Source organism: Lynx rufus, unplaced genomic scaffold (assembly GCF_022079265.1).
Source record: "Lynx rufus isolate CCGP_SWC_20201006 ecotype Redwood Valley unplaced genomic scaffold, mLynRuf1.p SCAF_17, whole genome shotgun sequence".
Taxonomy (NCBI): domain Eukaryota; kingdom Metazoa; phylum Chordata; class Mammalia; order Carnivora; family Felidae; genus Lynx; species Lynx rufus.
This window is the reverse complement of record NW_025814831.1, coordinates 50741492-50767499: the sequence shown is the minus strand read 5'-3', so window position 1 is coordinate 50767499 and position 26008 is coordinate 50741492. Positions and strand designations below refer to the sequence as shown.

At 35.6% G+C, this 26008-nt stretch overlaps 1 protein-coding gene across 3 annotated transcripts in view; it reads right to left on the bottom strand.

Moving 5' to 3' along the window:
- The window catches only part of NEMF (nuclear export mediator factor), a 53574-nt gene that overhangs the window by 950 nt on the left and 26616 nt on the right, over nucleotides 1-26008 (bottom strand). For 2 of the 3 annotated variants that reach the window (XM_047079708.1, XM_047079710.1), the window contains 13 exons: nucleotides 24076-24179; nucleotides 22623-22685; nucleotides 16988-17100; nucleotides 15483-15540; nucleotides 15011-15069; nucleotides 14802-14922; nucleotides 13138-13417; nucleotides 12367-12409; nucleotides 12168-12217; nucleotides 10380-10533; nucleotides 4193-4270; nucleotides 2471-2668; nucleotides 847-882 (listed from right to left, as the gene is read on the bottom strand). In XM_047079708.1, coding sequence (XP_046935664.1) covers nucleotides 847-882; nucleotides 2471-2668; nucleotides 4193-4270; nucleotides 10380-10533; nucleotides 12168-12217; nucleotides 12367-12409; nucleotides 13138-13417; nucleotides 14802-14922; nucleotides 15011-15069; nucleotides 15483-15540; nucleotides 16988-17100; nucleotides 22623-22685; nucleotides 24076-24179 — 1357 coding nt within the window. The remainder of the gene's footprint in view (nucleotides 1-846; nucleotides 883-2470; nucleotides 2669-4192; nucleotides 4271-10379; nucleotides 10534-12167; nucleotides 12218-12366; nucleotides 12410-13137; nucleotides 13418-14801; nucleotides 14923-15010; nucleotides 15070-15482; nucleotides 15541-16987; nucleotides 17101-22622; nucleotides 22686-24075; nucleotides 24180-26008) is intronic. The other variant, XM_047079709.1, reaches the window with a different exon arrangement.

The following is a 26008-nucleotide window of genomic DNA, read 5'->3' as shown; positions in this document are numbered from 1 at the left end:
TCAACTCATATTTTTATCATTTTTATCTTTTTCTGATCTTTTTCCCCCACCCTTCCCTCGATAGACCTTCAGTCTTAAGACCAAATGGTATTTATATTTCTATTCTTCACTAAAAATTTTTTCCATAGCATAATTCTCACATGATTTTCAAAATGGCACTTGTAAATACATACAAGGGAAAAAGGAGAAAAAACTTGTTGGATAACAGTACATTGCAGAAAACTGCTATGGATTAAAAATAATGTATAATAATGACCACAAATAGATTTAAATTCATTGCATGGAAATGAGACTGATACTTTGGCTAGACCAGTAGTTCCTGACCACGGGGATTTTTCTGTCCCCATTCCCCACTCCCCTCCGCCCCTGGACACTTTTGCCTGTACTTAAGGAAGAATCTTCTAGCCTTCTTAGAGTTGCTCTTTGGTGGGCTGCCTATAAGATGAGCCGTATTTATTTAGCAACATGAATAACCTTAGACAAGATGCTTGGTGTTCAAGTAGTGTTTACTATGTGCCATGGACTTCTCTAAATGCTTCATGTGTATTTTCAAAACAACTCTCTCCTGGTAAGGACAATTATCCCCACTCTTCAGATGAGGAAACAGAAGCACAAAAAACAATGGCTCAAGGTTGCAATTATATGTAGCAAAGTTAGGATTTAAACCCAGAATGTTGGACTCCAGAGCCTGTGATCTTGTCTTAGCTTTTAAAGTTTTAATTAGTGCTTGCTTCGGCAGCACATACACTAAAGTTTTAATTAGTTAGAAACTGTGTGTCAAATGTTTTGGGAACTAGACTGTAGTCATTGTGTGTCACTGTAGAGACCCCAACACAAAAATCATACCTCATTACCCTGTTGATCCAGATCTTGCTCTTCCTGCTCCAAACATAAAATTTTAAAAGTCAGCTATAACTTAAATTGAAATTCCACATGATTAAAAACTATGAGGAGAAAAAAATATTAATATAGCAAGACTGTCACATTGAACCAACAGGTTATGGACCCCAAGAATGTATTCTTCAGTGTCACAAAACTCTAGTGAATTAATTTGTGCATCTAATATTTTATTATTTTTTTTAACATTTATTTTTATTTTTGAGACAGAGACAGAGCATGAACGGGGGAGGGTCAGAGAGAGGGAGACACAGAATCTGAAACAGGCTCCAGGCTGTGAACTGTCAGCACAGAGCCCAATGTGGGGCTCGAACTCACGGACCGAGAGATCATGACGTGAAGTCGGACGCTTAACTGACTAAGCCACCCAGGTGCCCCTGTGCATCTAATATTTTAGAGAACAATGCAATTCAAAGAGAAAAAGGATTGTTCTCTGAAGTGTTGTTTTTTTTTTTTAAGGACTTTCATTTGGAGTACATGCTAAAACAGTAAAACGTAAAATGCCAATTTAAAATTACAACTAAATCTGGTGTTTGCCAAAAGGAAATGGAGAATCCTAGGGAACAGAACTTTTATTTTTTAGTCTTTAAACAGTTCTAAGAATTTTTCACTATTAAGGTAAGCTTAGGGGCGCCTGTGTGTCTCAAGTTGGTTAAGCGTCTGACTCTTGATTTTGGCTCAGGTCATGATCTCACCAACTGTGAGCTTGAGCCCCACATCGGGCTCTGTGCTGTATGGAGCTTGCTTGAGACTCTCTCTCACACACACACACAATAGGTAAATATAAAAGAAAAAGGTAAGTTTAATTTTGTTTTGCTTTGCTTAGATTATCTCCAAATAGATTTTTTATGTATGATTACACCCCAATATTTATGAGTTTACAGTTTACAGAATTACAAATATGAGAACAGTGTAAAAAAATCTGAGGATCAAACTGAGTTATAACATCACTAAACAGTAACATTGTCCAGAGGAAAAAAACAGTAACACATTTAGAATCCCTGTAAGCATTATCTGCACTGAACAGAGCAAACCATTCTAACCAAAGCTTTAACTGCAATAAATAAAATACAGGCTAAGTGAAATTTTTTCCAATTTTATAAAATCATTTGCTCAAGATTTCAAGATCTCAGGCAACCATCTTAACTGGAAAAAAGTTAACTTCTAACTGGTTTTTCAACCAGAGCACTTGGCAGTTTCAACATTATGTAAGATAATACAGCATATACTCTCATAGAAAAATCTAGAGTAGCGCAAATTTATTCCTACTCTTCAAGATAATCCCAATTATTTGTCTTATTTTAACAAAGTTCCCACTAGAATCAAAGCCTCTCCATACAATTCTTTTCTAAAGGCTTGTGATAAACTACTTACCTATGAACATGACCATTTTTACGCTTACATCCTGGAAATGTAGTCTTTTAGGTTGTATTTCTAAAATGACTTTTCCATTAAGGATAAAGTTACCACTTGTCCTGGTTTTAGCACTTGTAAGCCTCATATTTTGGGAACCTGAAGTGGTTAGTGACCCTAATTAATGAAGCAAAAGCCCACATATGTGTGGTAGCCTTACCTTGTCATCATGTGGATCATCTACAGCCAAGTCTTGTAACTCTGGAGTTACAACCTCAAGGGAGGGAGTTTCTTTCTTTATGCTGTCTGAAGCCCTTTGTCCACCTCTAGGTTTCTGGGGCTGTTTCTTCACAGGTTCATCCTTTGTTTTTCCTTTCTTCCCCTTCTTCCCCTTTTCTTCTTTGTTTGAACCTGCAGACTTTAATTCATAAAGATAATGTAAGTATGTTCAATATTGTCAATATTTTAAAAGTTTTTTATTTGTTTAATTTACACCCAAGTTAGCATACAGTGCAACAATGATTTCAGGAGTAGATTCCTTAATGCCCCTTACCCATTTAGCCCACCCCCACCCCCCACAAACACTCCAGTAACCCTCTGTTCTCCAGATTTGAGTCTATTATGTTTTGTCCCCCTCCCTGTTTTTATATTATTTTTCCTTCCCTTCTGTTAATATGTTTTGTATCTTAAAGTCCTCATACGACTGAAGTCATCATATGATATGTCTTTCTGTAATTTCGCTTAGCCTAATACCCTCTAGTTCCATCCATAGTTGCAAATGGCAAGATTTCATTCTTTTGATTGCCAGGTAAGACTCCATTGTATATATATATACCACATCTTTATCCATTCATCCATTGATGGACATTTGGGCTCTTTCCATACTTGGGCTATTGTTGATAGTGCTGCTATAAACATTGGGGTGCATGTGTCCCTTCGAAAAACCATACCTGTATCCCATGGATAAATGCCTAGTAGTGCAATTGCTGGGTCCTAGGGTAGTTCTATTTTTAATTTTTTGAAGAACCTCCATACTGTTTTCCAGAGTGGCTGCACCAGCTTGCATTCCCACCAGCAGTGCAAAAGAAATCTTCTTTCTCCGCATTCTTGCCAACATCTGTTGTTGCCTGAGTTGTTCATTTTAGCCATTCTGACAGGTGTAAGGTGGTATCTCATTGTGGTTTTGATTTGTATTTCCCTTAAGATGAGTGATGTTGAGCATGTTTTCATGTGTCAGTTGGCCATCTGGATGTCTTCTTCGGAGAAGTGTCTATTCATGTCTTTTGCCCATTTCTTCACTGGATTATTTGTTTTTTGGGTGTTGAGTTTGAAAAGTTCTTTACAGATTTTGGATCCTAAACCTTTATCTGATATGTCATTTGCAAATATCTTCTCCCATTCCGTCGGTTGCCTTTAGTTTTGCTGATTGTTTCCTTCTCTGTGCAAAAGCTTTTTATTTTGATGAGGTCCCAGTATTTCATCTTTGCTTTTGTTTCTCTTGCCTCTGGAGACATGTTGAGTAAGAAGTTGCTGAGGCCAAGATCAAAGAGGTTTTTGCCTGCTTTCTCCTCGAGGATTGATGGCTTCCTGCTTTACATTTAGGTCTTCCATCCATTTTGAGTTTATTTTTGTGTATGGTGTAAGAAAGTGGTCCAGGTTCATTCTTCTGCATGTCGCTGTCCAGTTTTCCCAGCACCAGTTGCTGAAGAGACTGTCTTTATTCCACTGGATATTCTTTCCTGCTTTGTCAAAGATTAGTTGGCCATACGTTTGTGGATCCATTTCTGGGTTCTCCATTCTGTTCCATTGATCCGGGTGTCTGTTTTTGTGCCAATACTGTCTATATTTTAACAAAAATGTATTGAATCCTACCATATGATAGGCCGTGGTCTGGATGCTCCTTAAAAAACAAAGGAAGAAAAGACTTTTAGATGTTACTTACCCCCAGCAATTTCATGATGAGTTCACGTTCTTCTTCATCTTGGTCTTTGTATTTTTCCTTCATTTTTTTCATTTTACTCTACAAAATCAAAAGATTTTACTTGGAAAACTTCAGTTAAAAAATGTCAACAAATGTTTGTAAAGAAAAGGTGCTCCTGGGGCACCTGGGTGGCTCAGTCGGTTGAGCGTCCGACTTCGGCTCAGGTCATGATCTTGTAGTCTGTGAGTTCGAGCCCCACATCGGGCTCTGTGCTGACAGCTCGGAGCCTGGAGCCTGCTTCGGATTCTGTGTCTCCCTCTCTCTCTGGCCCTTCCCTTCTTGAGCTCTGTCTCTCTCTCTCTCTCTCTCAAAAATAAAAAAAAATTTAAAAAAAAAAAAAAAGGTGCTCCTATTCTCTGTCAGAAATGGTTACCAAGCAAGGTACCATTATAATAAACAACATGGAGGCTAAGAAGATGGATAAACCATAGTCCTCAGCCTCAAGGAGTTTACCATCTGGTAGAAAAAAATACATATAAGAGCAAGGATAAATTAATACAACATATTCTAAATGCAAACATTATTCCTAAGATACTTCAGAGAAAGAAATTTCTTTCAGCTTAAGCAAGAACTGTGGGGAAGAAATAAAGTAAAACTTGAAAGTCTTAAGTAAATTTTATAGTATCAGGGATTATATAAAAAGCAGGATTATAAGGTAAAAACAGGACAGTATACTAACAGCAAGTTATTGCATTTGGTTGGAGTCAGGATATACATATAGAGGAAGAACAGGAAACAAGGCAGCAAAGCTAGTCTGGATAAAGGCAAGGCACTTAAGGCTTTGAATTTTCTCAACAAACTGGCTTTAATCTTTACCTTTTACCTGGGCTACACTTCCAAATCACCTAGTAATTTTTTTTTGTCTAGTAATTTTTAAAAACAGACATCTAGGCCTCACCTGCAAAGATTTTATTTTTGTCTTTATTAATCTTAGCTGGGGCCCAAATACAAATTTTACAAGATCTTATAAATCTTGTAAAATCTTTACAAATTTTACAGATTTCTTTAAACAGGACACAAAAAACTATAAAAGATTGATGATTCAGATTTCATTAAAATTAACAGATGCTGCTCATCAAAAACACATGAAAAAAAAGCAAGACTGAGGGTGCCTGGTGGCTCAGTGAGCTGAGCATCTGACACTCAATTTTGGCTTGGGTCATGATCCCAGGGTCATGGAATCAAGCCCTGTGTTGGGGCCCTTGATGAGCATGGAGCCTGCTTGGGATTCTGTTTCTCCCTCTGCCCCTCTCTCTCCAGCTCAAGAGCTCCCTCTCTAAAATAAAAAAATAAAAAAAGGAAGCCTGAAAAGTATGTCTAACCTATACATCCAAGAAAAGACCTATATTCAGAATTTCAAAGAACTCATATACATTAATGACAAAGCTGGACAACCTAATTTTTACAACTGGGCACTTCAAAAAGAGGACCGATGTCTAATAAACATGAAAAAGTGTTCAATATCATTAGTATTCAGGGTCATACAAATTAAAGCCAGAAGAAGACTGTGGTATATACATGCTTGAATGACCAAAAGACCCCTGATGATATCAAATGTTACAATGCAGAACAATTATAATTCGGATATTCTGCTTGAGAGGAAACTGGTGAAGTACTCCAGAAAACAACATGAATGCTATAAATCAGCATTCAACTCTTAGCTATACACAACAGCGATTAAGATTTTTTTTTTTTGGTGGGAATACTAATTAGGCGCAAGTGTGGGCTTTCTGGAAGAGTGAGTACTGGAAACATTTAAATATCACATGATGGTGGCTTCACAGATACATGTGTGTTTAAAAATTCACTGATCTAAACAGTCTAGATTTGTGCATTTTACTATATGTACATTATGCCTCAAAAACAAAAACAAAAACAACCCTGAAAGGGGCGCCTGGATGGCTCAGTCTATTGATTGTCCGACTTCAGCTCAGGTCATGATCTCACGGTTCGTGGCTCTGTGCTGACAGCTTGGAGCCTGGAGCCTGCTTCAGATTCTGTGTCTCCCTCTCTCTCTGCCCCTCCCCCACTTGCACTCTCTCTCAAAAAAAGTAAAAGCATTAAAAAAAAATTTCTTTTTAACCTGACAGTAAAATGAACAATATTATCATGAAACTGAACCAAGAAATGGAAAACCCAATGAAAAGAACAGTTTGGAAAACAGAAGTTAGGAAACTCAACTTTGAAGAAACAAAACTGAATGGACCTATCATCACTGGAGAAAATTTAATTAGCATATACAGTACAACTTTGGTTTCAGAGCATAATCTGTTCCATATACATGCTTATAGTCCTAAGCACTTGTATATTTTTTGTTTTAATGTTTTATTTATTTTTGAGAGAGAGACAGAGTGCAAGCAGGGAGGGGCAGAGAGAGAGACACACAGAATCCAAAGCAGGCTCCAGGGTCTGAGCTGTCATCACAGAGCCCGACACAGGGCTTGAACTCAGACCATGGGATCGTGACCTGAGCCGAAGAAGGCCACTTGGCCAACTGAGCCACCCAGGTGCACCCCACCTCCTTTTTTTTTAATGTCTAAGCACTTGTATATCAAAGTGAATTTCAAGAACCATTGGCTCCATTGTGATCCAGCATCACATACTACTCGTATTCCAAGATATTGCTCGTTTATCATTAGCTAAAATTTATTAGAAATGTGTGCTGCTCTTGTGAAACACTCACAGAACAAGTTACTGGTGCAGCCTCTCTGGAAAACAGTATGGAGGTTCCTCAAAAAACTAAAAATAGAACTACCCTATGACCCAGCAATTGCACTAGTAGGCATTTATCCAAGGGATACAGGTGTGCTGTTTCGAAGGGACACCTGCACCCCCATGTTTATAGCAGCACTATCAACAATAGCCAAAGTATGGAAAGAGCCCAAATGTCCATCGATGGATGAATGGATAAAGAAGATGAATGGATAAAGAAGATGTATACACACACACACACACACACACACACACACACACACACACACAATGGAGTATTACTCAGCAATCAAAAAGAATGAAGTCTTGCCATTTGCAACTATGTGGATGGAACTGGAGGGTATTATGCTAAGTGAAATTAGTCAGAGAAAGACAAAAATCTATGACTTCACTCATCTGAGGACTTTAAGAGACAAAACAGATGAACATATGGGAAGGGAAACAAATATAAAAACAAGGAGGGGGGACAAAACAGAAGAGACTCATAAATATAGAGAACAAACTGAGGGTTACTGGACGGGTTGTTGAGGGGGGGTGGGCTAAATGGATAAGGGGCACTAAGGAATCTACTCCTGAAATCATTGTCGCACTATATGCTAACAAATTTGGATGTAAATTAAAAAAGTAAAGAGCCAAAAGTAAAGTACAGAAACCAAGAGAGGGGGATGAACGATATGATCTTCGTGTACGTGACTTCTTCCCAAAATTGGTATTTTGTATAACGAAGGCAGAAATTTGGTCTTTCTTGTTTACCACTGAATGTGCAGTACCTAGCAGGGTAGCTGGTACAAAGTAAAAGTAAAACCTTGCATTGCAAGTAACCTGTTCTGCATGTGTTCCACAAGACAAGCAAACATTTCTAATAAATTTTAACTTGATAAATGAGCGATGTCTTGCAACACGAGTATTACGTGACACCGAATGTCACATGATCACAAATTTCCTGATTACCAAGTGCTTTGGATAACAAGCATGTTTCCAGAACCGATAATACTCACAAACCAAAGTTTTACTATACTTAAAAACCGACCCACAAACTGCCAAAATACCAGGTCCAGTTATAAGCAAACACTATCTATCACATTTCAAGGAACGATCTCCATTTTATACAAAGTTCTAGAGAGCAGAAAAAGGAAAACCTTCCAAACTTATTTTATGAAACTGGTATAACCTAGATAGCCAAACCCCAAGGGCAGTATGAAAAATCAGAGGCCAATTTAATCGATTTTCTTAAGTAATTTACCACATTAACTAAGGGAAGAAAAAGCATAAGGAAGTAAAAGAAAAATGCAGAAAAGGCATTCAATAAATTTAATATTAAAAATAACCCTTCATAAAGGCTATCTACCAACCAACAACTCCCAGGAAACATCCCACAATGATAAAAATCTTAGCAACAGTCCCTTTAATGTATAATTAACAAAGATACACACTATTATTATTTCTATGCAACACTGTACTAATGTTTGAGCCAATGCAAAAAACAGAAGTAATAGATATTAGGATTAGAAGAAAAGCCATTATTTGGAGACACTAATGCTGCCTACAAATGGAATACTAAAATGTACAGTAAGATTACCTAATACTAAATCAATGTAAGAAAATCCTCTCCCCACAAACCAGTAATGATAGGAAGTGAAAGTTTTAAAAATATACCATTAACAAAAAGTAAGAAAAATTATAAGCAGGAACAGATAAGATGTATAAAACTCTATGGGAAAATATATCTTTACTGAAGACTATAAAATATTCTTACAAGACTATAGTCACATTCAAGGACAGGCAAACTCAATGTGGTAAAGATGAAAGTTCTCCACAAAATTATCTAAAACTTCAATGTCTTTTAATAAAGATCCTCAGGATTTGCCTTGGAACTTTATCTGCAGAATATTTCATTGTATGAAAGCACCATGCTATTTTATGTTGTTGGGCATTTAAGATTTTTTTCAATTTTCGGTTTGTTTTTTGCAATTACAAATATCAACCTGATGAATATTCTTATGCTAGTGCATGCACATGATTTTTTTAGGATAAATTCCTAAAGGTAGAATTGCTGAGTCAAAGGGTCAATACATTGTTAGGACTCTTGATGGGAATTCCCATGGTGTGCACTCAAACATTTACTGAATGACTGAATACACATTTTCTATTAATTTGATGGGTGGAATTTCCTTTTATCACTTTTTTTTTTTCACATTTGCCATTGGTCTTTCCATTTTATAAATGGTTCTTTTTGTCACCTGGAATCATTTTTTTTTAACATGACTAACCACTAATTTTGAGTATTTGATACTTTCCCCAATAATCTGTAATAGTATTTTATCACATACTAAATGTTTAAAAATTACAGTTAATGTCTTATGTCTAGATTTTATTCAGTTTCACTTTTTGTATTTGGCTTTTTCTATGTTAATACCATACTGTTTTAATAGTTCTAACATGAAATGTTTTACTACCTAGTAAGGAAATCCCTCCTCAATCTTCTTTTTCAAGATTTCCTTAGCAACTCTCTAATATTTACTCTTTGAAATGAACTTTAGAATTATTTTATCAAGTAAGTTAAAATCTCAATTGTGATTAAACTCATGTTGAATGTACAAGTTTATTTACTTTGAGAGAGCATGCACGGTAGGCAAAGAGAGAGGGAGATAGTATCCCAAGCAGTCTCCACGCTGTCATAGTGCAGAACCCAATGTGAGCTCGAACTCACAAACCATGAGATCATGACCTGAGCCAAATTGAGAGTCAGTGGCTTAACCGACTGAGCCACCCAGGTGCCCCTGAATGTACCTATTAATATGAGGAGAATTATATTCTTCTCTTCCATATGCTCAGCATGTCCTTTTATTTTATTGAGGTCCACTGGAAAAAAAATCCAGGAAATTGTGACCACTATGGATGGAGGGAAAATCATAAAACATGACCTTTATTAAGATTTCAAAGGAATTTAATTTTTATAGTGATAAATGGATACATATTAGCTCACAATTTCCTCTTTTTACACTGCTACAGCATTTTTTAAAGTATATTCTGTATCTACTACCTCTTCCTTCATTATCCACCTTTAATAAGAAATATAGGACCTCTAACCAAAATCTCATTAATATTTGAAAAAAACAAGTATCACTAAATATCACTAACGACCAGCACCAGCTGTTACTAGCAGAGTGTCACTAGCAAATCACAATCTTCTAATTCTTCTTCTACATAAAATGAGAGCTTGTATCTAGATGATCTTCAAGGAACATAGAACAGTGATCTCCATGTTCCCCAAACCTTGTCTCTTTTTAACTAATTTTCAAAGAAACTCACATAGGATTATTTTTTTGCCTACATCTTTTGTTTCGCTTAAACTTTAAAAAAATTAAGAGCCTCATAACTTCATTTGTGAGCCAAGGAGTACTAAGTTTAACAGTTTACTCCCAAGTTTTATTACCTTTTGTCCTCGCTTCATTGGCTGCACAGCTGGGACACTTTTGCTTGTGTTCTGATGAGTTTCAATGTGTAGAGCATTTTCTTTTTCTTTGTCCTTTACCTCTATCACTTCTAAATCCCCTGAGTCACTTGGAAGCTTTTTCTTCTTCATTTCCCTAAACATAAATGAAATGGGAACATCTAATTCTTTGAATTTCAAATCTTTAGTGCCTTAAAATAGTACAGGGGAAGGAGAACATGTACAATATGTAAAAGATCATGGCTCCTGCTTAACTTCATAACCACCAGGCTACACTATAAAAGAAGCACAAATCATCACACTGGAAAAAGTTGAAAATTTTTTGTTCATGGATTTATCATTCTGTCAGCCAGGCTTAATACACCATTACACCCTTTACTTATCCTTACTCAGTAGCCACATTCAGTCCCTCCACACCTTAATGACCAGGCACTGGGATCTGCAGTCTTGTTAGCATAGCCTTGACCGATCTTAAATATTCAATAAAATATCTGTTGCCAGGTTAGTTGAATAAATAATGGATAAAAATATGCAGATTAAGGAGGAAGGGGAAATTCTATTACTATGCTATTTTTCATGTGCAATCTTTTTATCCCCACTGCCACTGTCTAGTCCAGGTCCTCATCACTTCCTACCTAGACCTTCCTCCAGTGTTTCCCCGTAATCTGCTCTATGTGAACTTCTAGTCTTCCTACCTATATCACATTCCCATTTAAAGTCTCCCAAAAGTGCTCATCACTTTCAGGAGAAAGTCCAAAAATCCTTAATTTATCATTCTAATAACTTCTCCACTTTTGGTCCAAATTCACTTTGCCAATCTTACCATCTACCAGTTCACAAACATGAACTTTTTGCTCCTTTCACCTCAGTCTATCATTTCCCCAAAGCACTATGTGTAATATTTCCAATTCCGTGCCCTGTTCTGTTCATGCTTATTTTCTTCTGAATCTCTGACCATCCTACCTTCATTTACCTAAATAAGTTCTAACACATCTTTAAGGTATACTTATGATGGTATTTCCCAAAACACCTGAACTCATAGCAATTTCTTACCCCTGAACTACTGTATCCCTACCATATGGCTCTTTCCTGATCCAGGACTCAAAAACTTCTCGAAGGCACACATTTTATATTTTACCTCTTTGTATACTCAGTATCTAGCATAGTGCCATGTCCTCAGAGAGATCACTGAAACTGTTTCATGACTACCTTCGTAAAACAAAAAGGCCTATCGTCCACTCCACCCTAGGGTCTCTAGAGTGCTTTACTAGCTGTATAGCCTTTTTCTTTTCTTTTCTTTTCTTTTAGCCCTATAGTGGGTTTTTTTCTTTTACCCTATAGTTGTTTCTTTCCTTCTGCTTCCCCCTTTCTATTTGCCTTCCGAGGCCTGCTATGTTAAAAAAAAAAAAAAGAAAAGAAAAAAAGTCTTTTTATTAAATAAAACTTTCCTAGTTATTTTCAAGTATTCCTGTCAATATTATCCTAGAACCAGTCAATTTAATGCACTGCAATCGCTATTGCATATATTTATGTAACAAAGGGTCTCACTCACGTTACTTTACCTATATAACTGATTGTAGTGACAGATCAGGGCTCTAAAACAGAAAAACCTATGAGAGCTGAATATTAAGAACTAAACAAGGTTTATGCTAAATCTTGGTAATTTTAATAAGGGAAGTCTTTGGAATAGCCAAGTGATCTGTCATAACTGAACTGTCGTTAAGAAAAAAAATTATATGCTTTTCAGTTAGATAACACAAATATGTTTACCTTCTTTCCTTGGCCGACAAATGTCTCCGGCTCTGTAATTTACTGTCACTCTATTAAAATTAAAACAAAAAAAAAAACACAAGCAAATACAAACAATAACATCACTACTATTAGTTTTTCAGAAAGTAAAATTAAAAAGTACAAAATTACTCATTGAGAAGAACATGATGTTCTTCACAGAACTTTGAAAACAGCTTACCATACTAGAAGATTCTTCTTTTGAAGCCAATTTCTGGAGGGACCTATGAAAACAGAACGAGGCATCTACTAGGTTGTAAAAGGCATTCATTTAAAGTCTGCAAACATTCCCATATCACACGCTTAATTACTGGCAATCCTACAAACTTTCAAACATTGACAAAATTTTAAAAAACATAATCAAATTGCTCATCTCACACTTCTAAATATATTCTTAAATAGCAGACATGTATTGAACACTTACTATATCCCAGGCACTGCCAGATGCTTTATATACAAATAATCTTCACCAAAACCCAATGAAAGGAGTAACATTCCATTTTCACAGAGAATGAAACTTAAGCTGAGACACAGAGTAAGTTACCCTATGACACCCCCTAAGACCCAATTCTGGTCAGACTCCTAAGGTGTTCCTAATTACTCCAGTGATAGAGCTTTCAGAACTATGTTACTGTTTACCTGATGATCAATAAGACATTAAAGATTAAAACACCTATTTTTTTTTTTAATGGAACTGCCTCTCTTACATTATTAGCATTTATATTCATTTACTTGTTTCTATTTTGACCTACTTTGGCCATTTTCATATTTACTGTATTTTTCTACACTGGGTCCTCGAAATTTCTTTACAGAGATCTACCCCCCAATCAAACAGTAAAAAGATAATAAGACTGTCGGACAATGGAGGGTAAAGGTACTGAAGTCAATCATGTTATTATCTTTGTAAGGATTAACTCTTCCATCATTCCCAGCTATAACAGGTTTTAATTACCTTTGAGATTGAAGGTGGGACAAATCAATGGTAGTGTCAGGATAATTTAATGTGTCTTCGCCTTCATCCATCATTTCAGCAACAGGTTCTTGATCTTTTACCACTTCTTCAGATTCTCCTTCATCTTCCGAGCTCTCTTCCTGAATTATTTCATCATTTAGCTCATCTCCACCACTGTGAATAGTGATATCCTCCTGGTCAACCTGACTCATAAGCTCCACTTCCACAGGAGTTTCGTGTGATTCCTCTTTATCTTCGTCACTGCTACTGTCACCTCCGTCTGTAGAATCATCATTAAGAAAAGTCAGAGTGCTATCACCATAACAAACCTAGAGGATTACCTTGAAAACTTCAAAAACAATAATATTCTGTTGATTCTCTGTGTCTCCAAGACATCACCAAAAAAAAAAAAAAAAAAGCCTGATCACATCCCCAAAGGGTACTCAGACAAAAAAGGATTCTCTTGTATCATGAACTGGTTGGAATAAATGCTCTCCGAGATACTTTACACCACAATAAATATCTTGGACAATGCAACCATTTCTATAACGAACACTTTAACTTGTCTTGGTTAGGTATTTCCAAAGAGGAGGACAGGAAAAGTAATTCCATAAATTCTGCTGTTACTGTAATTTGCACATGAGAAGTGAAATGAGACAATACATGCAATATAATTGGCACAAGAAGGTATTCATACCTTTGCAAAAGAAACACTGTCTAGTAATAATATTACCTAATTGGCTCCCTAATAAAAGGAGATGCCATCACCATCTGACAAAGACGGTTGTGAGAATTCAGTTAAAAATAATGTAAATAGGGGCGCCTGGGTGGCTCAGTCGGTTAAGTGGCCGACTTCGGCTCAGGTCATGATCTTGCAGTCCATGAGTTCGAGCCCCGCGTTGGGCTCTGTGCTGATAGCTCGAAGCCTGGAGCCTGCTTCTGTTTCTGCATCTCCCTCTCTCTCTGCCCCTCCCCCATTCGCACTCTGTCTCTCTCTGCCTTTCAAAAATGAATAAATGTTAAACAACAACAAAAAAAATAAAAATAACGTAAAGAACTTTGTACAGTGTCAGAAACATTGTGAAAATTCAAAAAAATAAAATCTTGTGATACAACAGTAGTCATAAATGAAGCCACAATATTACTCCTAAAGAAGAATGACCCTAGGAAAAAGAATAACTGTAAAAGTAAAACAGTGGGCATACTTTCCCTATTCCTTCAGGTAGGTGAGTAAATTTATTCCAGCAACCACAGTTGCTCTCTACTTGAAGCAAATGTATTATTACATCAAGCCAAAGTCTCACATGAGAAATTCTACTTATTATAAATTCATCTCTGTATAAGTTCTAATTATTAAATCCAAAGTAAATGCTCATTCACAAATACCTGAGTCTATCTTTGCTGAACACATTTACATATGACCCATTAAATACCGAAGTTTTACTACATTTGTTTATATAGTAGTTATGGTCCAATTAAATACTTTATAATTCATTAGAACAAGTATGTTTAACATTTCCAAAAACAAAATTCAGTAAAATTGACAGCAACTGTATTTTTGAAATTTCAATTATCCCAAAGTAGATACGATCTTCTAAGAATTCAGAAGCAAAACTAGACAAAAGGTAACACTATAAGCTACTTTATTAAAATCTGTAAACTACCTAGTTGTTCCATTTCTTCTGATATGAGTTCACGTGTGCAACTTGCCAATGTTTCCATGTCTTCATCCTGCACTCTGACTTTTCTTTCACCCCGGTGTCTCCAAATACAAGACTCATCTACCTATGGAAATAGTTATTTTTCACTGATGAAACTTTAGGTAAGACTAAAGAAAATTTAAAAAAACATTAACAAAGAAGCTGAAGGATACCTTAAAGAGAAAACTAAACCCCATCATTAGATACGAGGGAGGAAGGAAATTCTTCTTTCCTATAAAAGATAATAAACATAAATGTTAAAAATTGTTTTTTTCCATTTTATGCTTACAAATTATCTGACACCAATGGTCACATTTATTTGGTCTTTTCTCTGTCATGAAGGAACAGAGAATTTGGCATTATGTATAGGAACAGGAATTAAGAAAGAAAAAATATGAATGCTTGCTCTCATCTTTGGGTTAGTCAATCCCTGAATAATCTTTTAGAAAAAAAGGTCATGTTATATGAAAGCACATCCTCGTCAAGAAAAATATCTATGGAGATGACATAACAAATGCTAAATCTGCCACAGCAGCACAAAATTTTCCTTATTTAATAATAGATTTCATATATGAAATCATAATAATTTCTATTCTGAAAATATTAATAAGTAATGGTCCTCAAACCGGTCTCCATAATCATTACCTCGTATCATGAAGCTTCCTGTTGTCAAATATTCTCCAGTTGGTGCTGTTTTAGACACCTGAGGAACACAATACCACATCATACTGTTGTCTTAAGACACGTGTTTTTAAATTTTTCACTCAAGAAAGTAAAGTCATATTTAAGTAAATAGCACCATCTCCTGAAAAGTTTATGATTTAGTAAAAATTCTCAATACTGAAATATCTCTTCAAAGACAGAAATACCATTGGCAGTAACAAAGAAAAGAAATAATGAAGGATATACTACATCAATAATTTTCAAATGCCATGGATTAGAGGCAGAACTTGTTCACACATTTCCTCTGGTTTGAGATATAATAGGAAAAATAAGAAAAGTTTAATGAAACTATATTTACTAAAATAAAACTATACTGGGGTGCCCGCCTGGGTGGCTCAGTCGATTAAGCACTTGACTTCGGCTCAGGTCATGATCTCATGGTTTGTGAGTTTGAATCCTGCATCAGGTTCTGTGCTGACAGCTCAGAGTCTGGAACCTGCCTCAGATTCTGTCTCTTTCTCTGCCCCTCCCCCACATGTGTGTGCATGCACTCTCTCTCTCTCTCTCTCTCTCAAAAATAAACAAAAAAATTAAAAAACAAACTATATTTACTAAATAAAGTCCTTTCCTAAGATACTGTTTTGGGGGTAGTAAAATAACCTTTCATTTTAGGAAATAAAATGATGTATTTAAAAATTGTGTGTTATCTGCGAAACCCCCAAATCTGAGAGTACCTTTGTCATAGTTTTTGGAGGGATTAAAAGCACACTAATTTCACCATTAAAAAACCTGTTCAATGAAAGAATTAAAACCACTTTTATAACAGGTAGAAAATATAATACCAGAAATGATACTAATTTCCTGAAAACACAGTATCATAGTATAAGCAGAAAATAATGACTATAGATACAAGATGAACCTAAGGGAGGATAATAGTAATGAACTCTTTATCTTGCTGTATAGCTGTAAGACCCTGTAATATATCATTATCAATTGCAATTATTGAAAATGTGAAACAGAAAATGAAGTCAAATATGGAGTGAAGTATCAAATAACAGCAATAACGACAAAGAAGGACAATTACTAAAGCGAAATGAATAAAAAACACTGGATATAACTATTTTCCAGGAAGGGCCAAAGAGAGATCAGAAAATTCCAACAAAGATGAAGAGGAACACTCTTCATCTTATATAACTGCATAAATCATTCTCTTCCTTTAGGTGTCTGCTCAAATCTTACTTTCCTAGAAAGGCCTTCCCTGACACTACTTTCAAAATGGTAGCCCCAATCACTCTTTAGTGCCTACTCTGCTTTAAAGAAAAAACGTTATAGCACTTGTTACCAGACATTATGTATGTGTTTTTCTCCACCACCAAAATGTCACCTCAATCAAAGTAGGTACTTTGCCTTGTTGACTTCTATACCCTCAAAATTTGGTACACAATAGCTCTTAATAAATTAAGAAAAAGGACCACAGCCCTTATTACCTGATGATGGTACACCCACCAAGCACTAGTGATAACTCGTGCATCCCAGGCAGCACTGTAGCAAAGTGCCATTGTGCCGGCTTCAGTCAAGGTCCGAGGCGGAATGGGTTCTCCTGTGATATAAACACCACAATGCTTCAGTATTCAAGTATAGAGTTTCTATACAGCAAGACCTGAAAATCACATGCAACATGATGGATTTGATCCTCTTACATCTTAAATACTGATACCACATTTTAATTTCAATATTACATGAAGTTATGATTTTTATTAACAATATATTTACATCACTCACATTCAGGGAAATGCAAATCAAAAACCACAATGGACTATCACCTCACACCTGTCAGAATGGCTAAAATCAAAAACACAAGAAGTGACAAGTGTTGGCAAGGATGTGGAAAAAAAGGAACCCTTGTATACTGTCAGTGGGAATGTAAACTGGTGCAGCCACTGTGGAAAAAAAGTATGGAGGGTGCTCAAAAAATTAAAAATACAACTACCATATGATCCAATAATTGCACTACTGCGTATTTACCCAAAGAATACGAAAACACTAATTCAAAAGGATATATGCACCCCTATGTTTATTTCAATATTATTTACAACAGCCAAATTATGGAAGCAACCCAAGCATCCATCAATCGATGAACAGATAAAGATGTTGTGTACACACACACACACACACACACACACACACTGAAATATTACTCAGTCATAAACAAGAATAAAATCTTGCCATTTGCAACATAGATGGATCGATCTATAGAGTACAGTGCTAAGCAAAATAAGTCAGAGAAAGACAAATACAATATAATTTTACTCATATGTGGAATTTAAGAAACAAATGAACAAAAGAAAAAAAAAGAGTCCATCAAAAAACAGACTCTTAACTAAAGAGAACAAACAGATGGTTACCAGAGGGGAGCTGGGTGGGGGGATGGGTGAAATAAGTGAAGGGGATTAAGAATACACATTTATCTTAATGAGCACTGAGTAATACACAGAATTGGTGAATCACTATTGTATACCTGAAACTTACAGAACACTGTATGTTAACTATACTGGCATATTTTATGCCAGATAAAAAAATAACAATTACAAATATATATTTACAAAGCAGGTTTTTAAACAGTCTAAGTAAATAAAACAAATCAGAGAAGAAATGCCTTCTCACTTATGTCAATAACTCTAACTTCATTCCAGAAAGAATCACCCAGAAAAGCCTAGTCAAAGTTTGAATTCTTCCAGAATTACTATAAATCACCTAAATTGTCAAAATGAAGAGCATATTAATAATATATCCCTACCATTAGATTTCAAATACTTTTTAATTGGGATGTAATTCATGTACCATAAAATTCACCCTTTTAAAGTATATAATCCAATGGTCTTTAGTATATTCATAAAGCTACATAACCATTACCACTAATTCCAGAACATTTTCATTATCCCTCAAAGAAATCCTATATCCATAAATAGTCATTCTCCATTTTCCCAGCCCCTGCCAATCATTAACACACTTTGTGTTTATGGATTTGCCAATTTTGGAATTTCATATCAATGGAATCATATATGTCTGCCTTCTTTCACCTAGCATAATGTTTTCAAGGCTCATCCCTGTTACAGCAATTATCAGTACTTCATCTCTTTTTAAGACTGAATAATATTCCATTGAATGGATATACAACTTGTTTATTATCAACTGATGAACATATGGGTTGTTTCTATTTCTTGGCTATTATAAATAATGCTGTTAGGAATATCTGCAAACAAGTTTAGTGTGGTCAGTTTGTCTATATAACTAGGAGTCGAACTGCTGGGTGACAAATTTTATGGTTAATTAAAAACAATTTTTTTTTTAACGTTTATTCATTTTTGAGAGACACAGCATGAGTGGGGGAGGAGCAGAGAGAGAGGGAGACACAGAATCCAAAGCAGGCTCCAGGCTCTGATCTGTCAGCACAAAGCCCAATGTGGGGCCCAAACCCATGAACCATGAGATAATGACCTGAGCTGAAGTCTGGCACTTAACCAACTGAGCCACCCAGGCACCACCCCCCTCTCCCCCCACCGTCTTTTCATTTTCTTAATAGCGTCTTTGAATTAAGGTTTTTAATTTTGATTTGTCTAATTAATCTGTTTTTCTTTGGTTACTTATGCTTTTGATGTCTTATCTAAGAAATGACTTCCTGATTCATTATGAGATTTATGCCTTACTGTAATAACAGTTTTATAGTATTAGCTTTTAAGCTTACGTCTTTGATGCATTTAATTTTAATAAATGGTGTGAAGCAGGGGTCTAACTTTATTCTTTTGTACATGGATATTAGTCCAAGCACCACTTTTTGAAAACAGTATTCTATCTATCCCCATTGAATGGCTTTCATACCCTTGTGCAAAGTCTACAGACTATAAATGAGAACTCTCAATTCGCTTCAACGATTTATCAGTCCTTCCTCATACACCTTGCTGTCTTTATTACTGTTGCTTTACAGGAGGTTTTGAAATCAAGAGGTTTGAGTCCTCCAATTTTGTTCTTCATTTTAAACATGATTTTGCTGACCTGGGTCCTTTGCATTTTCATGTGAATTTTAGGATCAACTCATCAATCTTTGTTTAAAAAAAAAAAAAAAAGGAAGCTGGAATTTTGACAGATTACATCAAATCTGGAGACTAATATGGGAAGTACTGCCATCAGAAAAATATTAAGACTTCCAATCCATAAACACTGAAAGTCTTTCCACTTAAGTCTTCTTTAATTTCTTTCAATGATGTTTTTTATATTTGGGGTGTATATCTTGCAACTTCTTTTTGGTGAATTTATTCATATTTTTTTAATGCTATTATAAATGGATGTTTTATTAGTTTACTTTAGTACCGTTCATTGTGAGTGCATAGAAATACAACTGACTTTTTATATATCATACAAATGTATCCTGAACATTTGTAAAGTTATTAACTAATAATTTTGGGGGAATTCCTTGAGGTTTTAAACATATAAGATCATGTCATCTGCAAATGGAAATAGTTTTACTTGGTCTTTACCAATGTGGATATTTTTTATTTCTTTTTATTGCCTGTCTACTTAGAACATCCATACAAGGTTGAATAGAAGTAACAAGGATAGGAGCACCTGGTGGCTCAGGAGGTTAAGTGTTTGACTTCAGCTCAGGTCAAGATCTCATGGTTCTTGAGTTCGAGCCCCGCATCGGACTCTGTGCTGACAGCTCAGAGCCTGGAGCCTGCTTCAGATTCTATGTCTCGCTCTCTCTGCCCCTCCCCCACTTTTGCTGTGTGTCTCTCTCGCTCTCTCTCTCTCTCAAAAATAAATAATAAGCATCAAAAGATTATTTTTAAAAATTTTTTAAAAAAAGGGACAACAACAGACATGTTTGTCTTGTTCTGGATGTTAAGGGGAAATTTTTCAGTCTTTCACCATCAAGTATGATGTTAGCTCTGGGTTTTCCATAAAAATCCTTCACCAAGTTCAGGAGTTCCCTCATATTCCTAGTTTGTTGAGTGTTTCTATCACAAATATGTGTTGGATTATTGCCAACAGCCTTTTCTGCATCATTGAGATGATCACGTGGTTTTTGTCCTTCACCTATCAATACATTGATTTTCATACATTAAATCAACTATTCCTGGGATAAACCCCTTTGTCACAGTGTACAATCCTTTTAATATGCTGCTGGATTCAGTTTTTTAATATTTTGTTGAGAAATTGTGTGTGTGTTCATAAGCAACACTGGCCTGTAGTTTTCAATTCTTGTGACATCTTTGATTTTGTTATGAGGGTAATACTGGGCTTAGAGAATGAGTGAGGAAGTTTTCCCATCTCTTCTATTTTTTGGAAGAGTTTATGAAGCACTGGTGTTCAATCTTCTTTAAGTTTGGTAGAATTTGCCAGTGAAGCTACCTGGTCCTGAGCAGTGTTGTTTTTTGTTTTTGTTTTTTTTTAATTTTTTTAAATTACTATTTCAATCTCTTTACTTGTTATAGGTTTGTTTGATTTTCTATTTCTCCTTGAGTCAGTTTAGCTAGTTTGTATCTTTCTAGGAATGTGTCCATCTCATCCAAGTTATCTAATTTGTTGCCCTACAACTGTAGGTAGCATGCCCTCACAATCCTTTTCCCCCTCAGCAAATGTAACTTCTTTATTTATTTATTTATTATTTATTTATTTATGTTTATTTATTTTTGAGACAGAGAGAGACAGAGCATGAACAGGGGAGGGGCAGAGAGAGAGGGAGACACAGAATCTGAAACAGGCTCCAGGTTCTGAGCTGTCAGCACAGAGCCCGACGCGGGGCTCGAACTCACGGACCGTGAGATCATGACCTGAGCCGAAGTCGGACGCTTAACCGACTGAGCCGCCCAGGCGCCCCAGCAAATGTAACTTCTAAAGTTATTTAATAAATGCTCCAGACACAGACTAGAGATGTGACTAATGTTTATCACAGTGAAAAGTTCATTCTTCATTTAAAGAAGCCATTTCTTTATGACAGGACTTCATTCTGCTGTCTTACTGCACGTTCGCCACCCAGAATACTACACAAGTATTGCTAAAATGGTGTTTTATAAGAAGCAGCTAGGGCACTTTTTCTTTTAATCTTCTTGATTTCTGCAAAGTTGGTAGTAATTTCCCCTCTTGTGTTCCCAATTTTAGGAATTTGAATCTTCTCTTATTTTTTTGGTCAGTCCAGTAAAAGTTTTATTAATTTTGTTGACCTTTTTTAAAAAAACAAGTTTGGTTTCACTGATCTTCTCTATTGTTCTTCTATTCTGTTGCATTTGTTTCCACTCTAATCTTTATTAATTCCTTCTGTCCCTTACTATGGGTTCTATGCTTTTCTTTTTCTAGATCTTAATGTTACAGTTTTGTTAATGATTTGAAATGTTTCCTCTTTTTATAAACATTACAGCTATAAACTTCTAAGCACTGCTTTAATTGCATCTCCTATCATTTTGATATACTGTGTTTCATTTCACTCATCTCAAAGTATTTTCTAACACCCCCCTATGATTTTCTCTTTGACACTGGTTATTTATGACTGTGTTTAATTTCCACACATTTGTGAATTTTCCAAATTTTCCTCTAGTAGTGATTTCTAATTTCACTCCATTATGGTCAGAAAACTTACTTTGTATGATTTTAGTAGTTTTAAATTTATTAAGACTTGTCTTCTAGACTATCATGTGGTTTAGTCTGGAGAACATACTAGGTGCACTTAAGAATTAGCCTACTGTTGTCAGGTGAGGATATCAGAGATTTATATTAAGTCTAGTTAACTTAAATTATTTGTTCATATCTTCTATTTCCTAGTCAATCTTGTATCTAATTATTATATCCATGACTTAAAGTTAGGTATTAAAGTCCTGAAATATTATTGCTGAACTATTTCTCTCTCTGATTCTGTCAGACTTTACTTGAAGGGTATTCTAGGGCTCTGTTGTTGGGTGCGCATATATTTATAATAGTTATAAATATGTTGATGAATTGACCCTTTTATCATAATAAAGTGTCCTTTAACTCTATTAACAAATTTTGTCATATAATAAGTTTTGAATTAAAGTTTGGAATAATAAAGAGAATAAATAAAGTTTTGAATAATAAAGAGAAATATATTACCTGTTGGATTCTTAATTACACAGCTAGTAGCTCCATGAAGATCAGCATGTACATAAATGTCCCCTTAAAGACAAATGAGAAATAATACTTTAAGTCCTGTTCCTTTTTTTTTTTTTTTCTTTTTAATGGTTTTAATGGGTTCAAAATCCAAAGGGGATAAGAAGGCATATAAAGTCCATTTCCCACCCCTAGGAGATCTCTCATAGTCCTCCTTATAGGAAACAGCAATGGTAATATGGCAGATTACTAAAATGGTCAGTTCCTCTCTCCCTTGTTAGCCATACCTCTTTGCTCTGTGACCCTGAAGCTTCTCCCATCAAGTGGAGTCACTTCCCAATCTCTCGAATTTGGACCTGCCCTGTGATCTGCCTTAGCCAGAATATAGCAGCTGTGACCAAGTGCCAGTTCTCAACCTAGGTCTTAATAGGCCTTATGTGCTTCCTCCCTTTCTCTCAGAAACTTGCTGAGTTACCGTGTAAGCAAGTCTAGGCCAGCTTGCTGGAGGGTGAGAGATGAGTCATCTAGCAAATGTAAAGGTCCTAAGGACCATGGATATTTGACATGTATGATGAGCAGTCAAGAGGTCAGACTAAGGGAAGAATGGTAAGAAATGAAGAAGGAAAGAAGCCAGGAGGCTTGTAAGCCACAGTGAGAACTGTGAGTTGTATTCTATGTGTGTGCTACCAATGAATAAACAAATGAACAAACAAATGCAGGAATGAGATCTTTCCTCTTTTGTTAAGGAAAAAGCAAAGTTCCTAACAAGTAAAATGAGCAGCCATTGCTTGCCCCAACAGTTCGTCTGGGATTTGAAACTCAAAGAAGAGAAAAACTCATACTGCCCCAACACAAGCTGAGCTCACAGAGAACAAAGCTACAGAAGAGAGAGACCATGCCCTAAGCACCATGGAATACCATGATCCCTGCTGCTTTCTTTTCTGGTCTGGGATCTGCAGTGGATATCAGATTAGTTCTGATTATTGGTTTCTGATACCCACACCGAAGGTTCAGCCACAGCGAGGTGGCTGTTATCAGCAAAGAAAAATAAATGAGAAGACTTACATACACCACAGGGCTCAAGTTCTTTTTCTAAATATGGAAAAAAAAGTTACAAACTTCTGCACTAAAAAAACAAGCCTTTAAAAATTTGATCCACACTAACTTTGGAGGACTGAAAGCTATTTTGTTATAATGTAGAAGAGAATCAAAAGTCCAACACTGCAGATTCGCTCACCATTACTACTTTAGGAATATTCACTTAAAGTGAAGATTAAGTGTCAAAATGCATATTCAACAAACCATAAACCATCAGGATAAACTCCTTCTACCTATTAAACCTGTCATAGAAGATGAAAATCTACATCTAATATTGAAATAATTGATCCAATTATATGACAAAATTCTTTAAAATTTTTATCTTACCTAAAAAATATTTTTTTTAAATCTTACCTACCTGTTGTCAAGTATCTTTTCACAATCATTTCATTCTGTTGCTGATCTCTTCCACCTATAATTAAATAGTTCTCTGAGCTAACGAACCACAGAAATTTCTCAAACCTACCAAATTGAAAGAAAAAAAGTTAACATTCTTTTGCTTTATAGTCACCTGAATTCACATCCTTTTTGCAAACAAAATTCCAAGACGCTATCCTACCTTGTAGGTTAAGACAACTTGATGGTTTAATTTATTAAAGCATCAAACTGAATTTTATTGAAATCTTATCATACAAATTGGCCAAGGATATTCTTATAAAAGTCTTAGAAGTAATTAAATTCTATGTTTGAAAATATGTTCTCTCCTTATCTCCCTCTCATATAGTCCCTTCTTAAACTCAAGGATAACATAACAATGAATTACACAAAGCAACAACATACAATGTCACATGGTCCCTAGGTTTAGTTTTCTTTCAGTGGGGCACTGGCTAACTTTTGAGGCCACAAGAAAGAAGTTTTCTCACTCTGTCCTGAATCAACTGAATACTTACATATATGGTACTCTTTATACTTTTATACTTCTAAAGGTAATTTTTGCTCTATAAAACTAACTTTTCTCAAAAGAAAAAGTAATTTGGTTTTCATGATTAATACATACCATCATGATAAAAAGTAAAGAGTATATATTTGTATAACATTTACAAAACGACAAAATAGAGATGAACAGAAATGTTTTCTATATTACATATGACTATTTCTTTGACTTAATCTACAATTTAAAAACTTCTGATTAAAAATGATAGATTAAGCACTGGCATTAAACTCCCTTTTAACACCCAAAATATATAATAGCACATGTATTGTGTTCCTGTTTTCTCATCTGATTTTTTATTAATACATATACATGGTTCAGAAATGTTTTAAATCAGACAAAAAAGGTATAGTTTAAGATCCTGCATCCCCTTTCAGTTCTCATTACCAATATCAAACAGAAGTCCACTGTTACTAGCTTTCTGTATATCCCTCTCCAGAGTTTCTTTATATATATAAAAGCTTTAAAAAATGCTTATTCTAAACCTTTTCGTTTAAACACAACACACACTATTCTGCAAACTGCTTTCTTTTTTTCACTTAAAAATGTTTTCTTGGAGCACCTAGCTGGCTCAGTTGATGAAGCATACGACTCTTGATCTCGGGGTTGTGGGTTCGAGTTCCACACCGGGTATAGACATTACTTAAAATCTTTTTTTTTTATTTTCTTAAAAAAATTTTTTTTAACATTTATTTATTTTCGAGAGACAGAGCATGAGCCGGGGAGGCGCAGAGAGAGAGAGAGAAGACACAGAATCCGAAGCAGGCTGCAGGCTCTAAGTAAGCTGTCAGCGCAGAGCCTGATGCAGGGCTCGAACCCACAAACTGTAAGATCATGACCTGAGCCGAAGTTGGATGCTCAACCGACTCAGCCACCCAGGCGCCCCAACATTACTTAAAATCTTAAAAAAGTCATCTTCATTGTTGAATGGATGTACTATACTTATTTAACAATTCTTCTATTGATGGTAGAGAGGTTTCTAAAACAACATAAATGCACAAGTACAATGAGAAACATAAGGATGTATTTCTAATTATTTTAGTAAAGGAATATAACAGGAAAAAAAAAATCAGGAGGAGGCAAAAAGACAAAGAATAAAGAACAAAATAGAAAGCAAACAATAGGGGCGCCTGGGTGGCTTAGTCGATTAAGGGTCAGACTCTTGGTTTCAGCTCAGGTCATGATCTCATGGTTCAGGAGTTTGAGCCCTGCATTGGTTACATGCTTACTGCAAGGAGCCTGCTTGGGATTCTCTCTCCCTCTCTCTCTCTGCCCCTCCCCTATCTCTCTCTCTCTCTCTCTCTCTCAAAATAAATAATCTCAAAAAAAAAAAAAAAGAAAAAGACAGCAAATAATAAAA